This window comes from Sardina pilchardus, chromosome 1 (genome assembly GCF_963854185.1).
Source record: "Sardina pilchardus chromosome 1, fSarPil1.1, whole genome shotgun sequence".
Lineage (NCBI taxonomy): Eukaryota > Metazoa > Chordata > Actinopteri > Clupeiformes > Clupeidae > Sardina > Sardina pilchardus.
This window is the reverse complement of record NC_084994.1, coordinates 795,419-797,918: the sequence shown is the minus strand read 5'-3', so window position 1 is coordinate 797,918 and position 2,500 is coordinate 795,419. Positions and strand designations below refer to the sequence as shown.

Sequence of the window (2,500 nt, the reverse complement as noted above, 5' to 3'; positions counted from 1 at the left end):
ATTACCAGGGCAGTGTACAGGGTGGTGTTAGCATTACCAGAGCAGTGTACAGGGTGGTGTTAGCATTACCAGGGCAGTGTACAGGGTGGTGTTAGCATTACCAGGGCAGTGTACAGGGTGGTGTTAGCATTACCAAGGCAGTATACAGGGTGGTGTTAGCATTACCAGGCCAGTGTTAGCATTACCAGGGCAGTGTACAGGGCAGTGTACAGGGTGGTGTTAGCATTACCAGGGCATTGTACAGGGTGTTGTTAGCATTACCAGGGCAGTGTACAGGGTGGTGTTAGCAGGGGTTAAATTGGGATTGGTTATGTGGGGGGGCTCTGCCCCGTACCCGCCTCCGGCCTGCCCAAATATACATATGTAAAATACCCTCTAATTTGATAACCATACCATATTGCCCCCCATACCGTATTGTTATTGTTTATTGTTGTGTATTGTTTTGAAGAAAATTCTGTGGGGGTCTGGGGGTCCTCCCCCAGAATTTTTTTACTATCATACATGTTATTTGCTACATTCTAGTGCATTTTAATGGGTTGTTAGCTGACTTTACAGAGGTAGGTTGAGCCATAATATTTAAAATCTTGTCACAATGTTATGGTGAAAAATCAGCATGTGGAGAAATGTTCAATATGTTGGTGTAAATATTGATCCCTCCACAAACAGACACACATAATTACTAGTAGCTAAAAATGTTTTGTCATTTGTGTACTGATTTCAAGACTATTACACTTAGTTATGTCTTTAATGGGGTGTGTAGGTCTCTAATTGATTGCACATTAGTGGTGTGTGCAATTGAGTGCCTGTCGCTTTAAGAAATACGTGAGGGTGATTAGCCTTCATTCTCACGGTTTTACGCGAGTGAAACAAAGTTGCATAGTGCATGACAAGGATATTTGGATGCAATTCTTTATGCTTTCTGTGTCATTAGATAAAATACATGTTCTAAACACTAACAAGTCGAAGAAAATCGTTCTGGGATCATATAAGAGATGAGTGTTTTGCAGTGTTCCTTTATGATTTTAGTGAGCACTATGACTTTAGCAAGCTCTTTCCAGGCACAGTTGTGTAGAACGCGGTGGGCAGCACAGATAAACGTGCCGCACCACTAGCCTCAACTACTCGCTGAGGAGCAAGTATCAAATCAGTCGCGAACGTAGTAGAAGAGAAGTGTTAGTGTTCTAGAATCTCTGATCGCGAATGCCCCACTGAGCTTTGAGAGGTCGTCTTGCGATCAGGAAAACTATACGGTTTTTGTCAATTGTTAAAAATAGATTGTTTAATCAGAACTGAAAAGCGTGAAAAAGGTTCGTTGCTTATGAGTTGTGATCATGTGTCATAGTCTAATACCGCATGAGCTTATGTGCCGGGGCTCAGCCCCGGAGAGCCCCGGCCCAATTTAATCACTGGGTGTTAGCATTACCAAGGTAGTATACAGGGTGGTGTTAGCATTACCAGGGCAGTGTACAGGGTGTTGTTAGCATTACCAGGGCAGTGTACAGGGTGGTGTTAGCATTACCAAGGCAGTGTACAGGGTGGTGTTAGCATTACCAGGGCAGTGTACAGGGTGGTGCTTGTCAGCCAGAAGGTAGAGGCGTATGGAAGGGACGGCCGTGACGTTGAGCTGCTCCGCTAGCTCCTTCTCCTTGGACACGTCCACGGCGGCGAGCGTGACTCTGCTCGTCCTCTCCTTCAGCAGCGCAGAGGCCCGCGAGAACTCCATGATGGAGCCCATGGACTCCCCCGACAGCGGAGCATCTACAGGAAGCACGGAGGGACAGAAATCAGCAAGGTTAGCAAGGTATAACAAGGTTAGCCTAGCATAGGCTAGTGATTATGCTGAGTGGGTATATAGCAAGGTTAGCCTAGCACAGGCTAGTGATTATGCTGAGTGGGCATATAGCAAGGTTAGCCTAGCACAGGCTAGTGATTGTGCTGAGTGGGCATATAGCAAGGTTAACCTAGCACAGGCTAGTGAATATGCTGAGTGGGCATATAGCAAGGTTAGCCTAGCACAGGCTAGTGAATATGCTGAGTGGGCATATAGCAAGGTTAGCCTAGCACAGGCTAGTGAATATGCTGAGTGGGCATATAGCAAGGTTAGCCTAGCACAGACTAGTGAATAGGCTGAGTGGGTATACTGTATAGCAAGGTTAGCCTAGCACAGACTATTGATTATGCTGAGTGGGCATATAGCAAGGTTAGCATAACACAGACTATTGATTATGCTGAGTGGGCATATAGCAAGGTTAGCATAGCACAGGCTAGTGATTATGGTGAGTGGGCATATAGCAAGGTTAGCCTAGCACAGGCTAGTGAATATGCTGAGTGGGCATATTGCAAGGTTAGCCTAGCACAGGCTAGTGATTATGCTGAGTGGGCATATAGCAAGGTTAGCCTAGCACAGGCTAGTGATTATGCTGAGTGGGCATATAGCAAGGTTAGCCTAGCACAGGCTAGTGAATATGCTGAGTGGGCATATAGCAAGGTTAGCCTAGCA

The 2,500-nt window shown here is 46.0% G+C and overlaps 1 protein-coding gene across 1 annotated transcript in view; it reads right to left on the bottom strand.

Moving 5' to 3' along the window:
- Positions 1-2,500, bottom strand: part of zgc:136472 (uncharacterized protein LOC678514 homolog) — a 17,730-nt gene that overhangs the window by 12,116 nt on the left and 3,114 nt on the right. Inside the window, exon 3 of the mRNA XM_062518841.1 lies at positions 1,552-1,758. Coding sequence (XP_062374825.1) covers positions 1,552-1,758 — 207 coding nt within the window. The remainder of the gene's footprint in view (positions 1-1,551; positions 1,759-2,500) is intronic.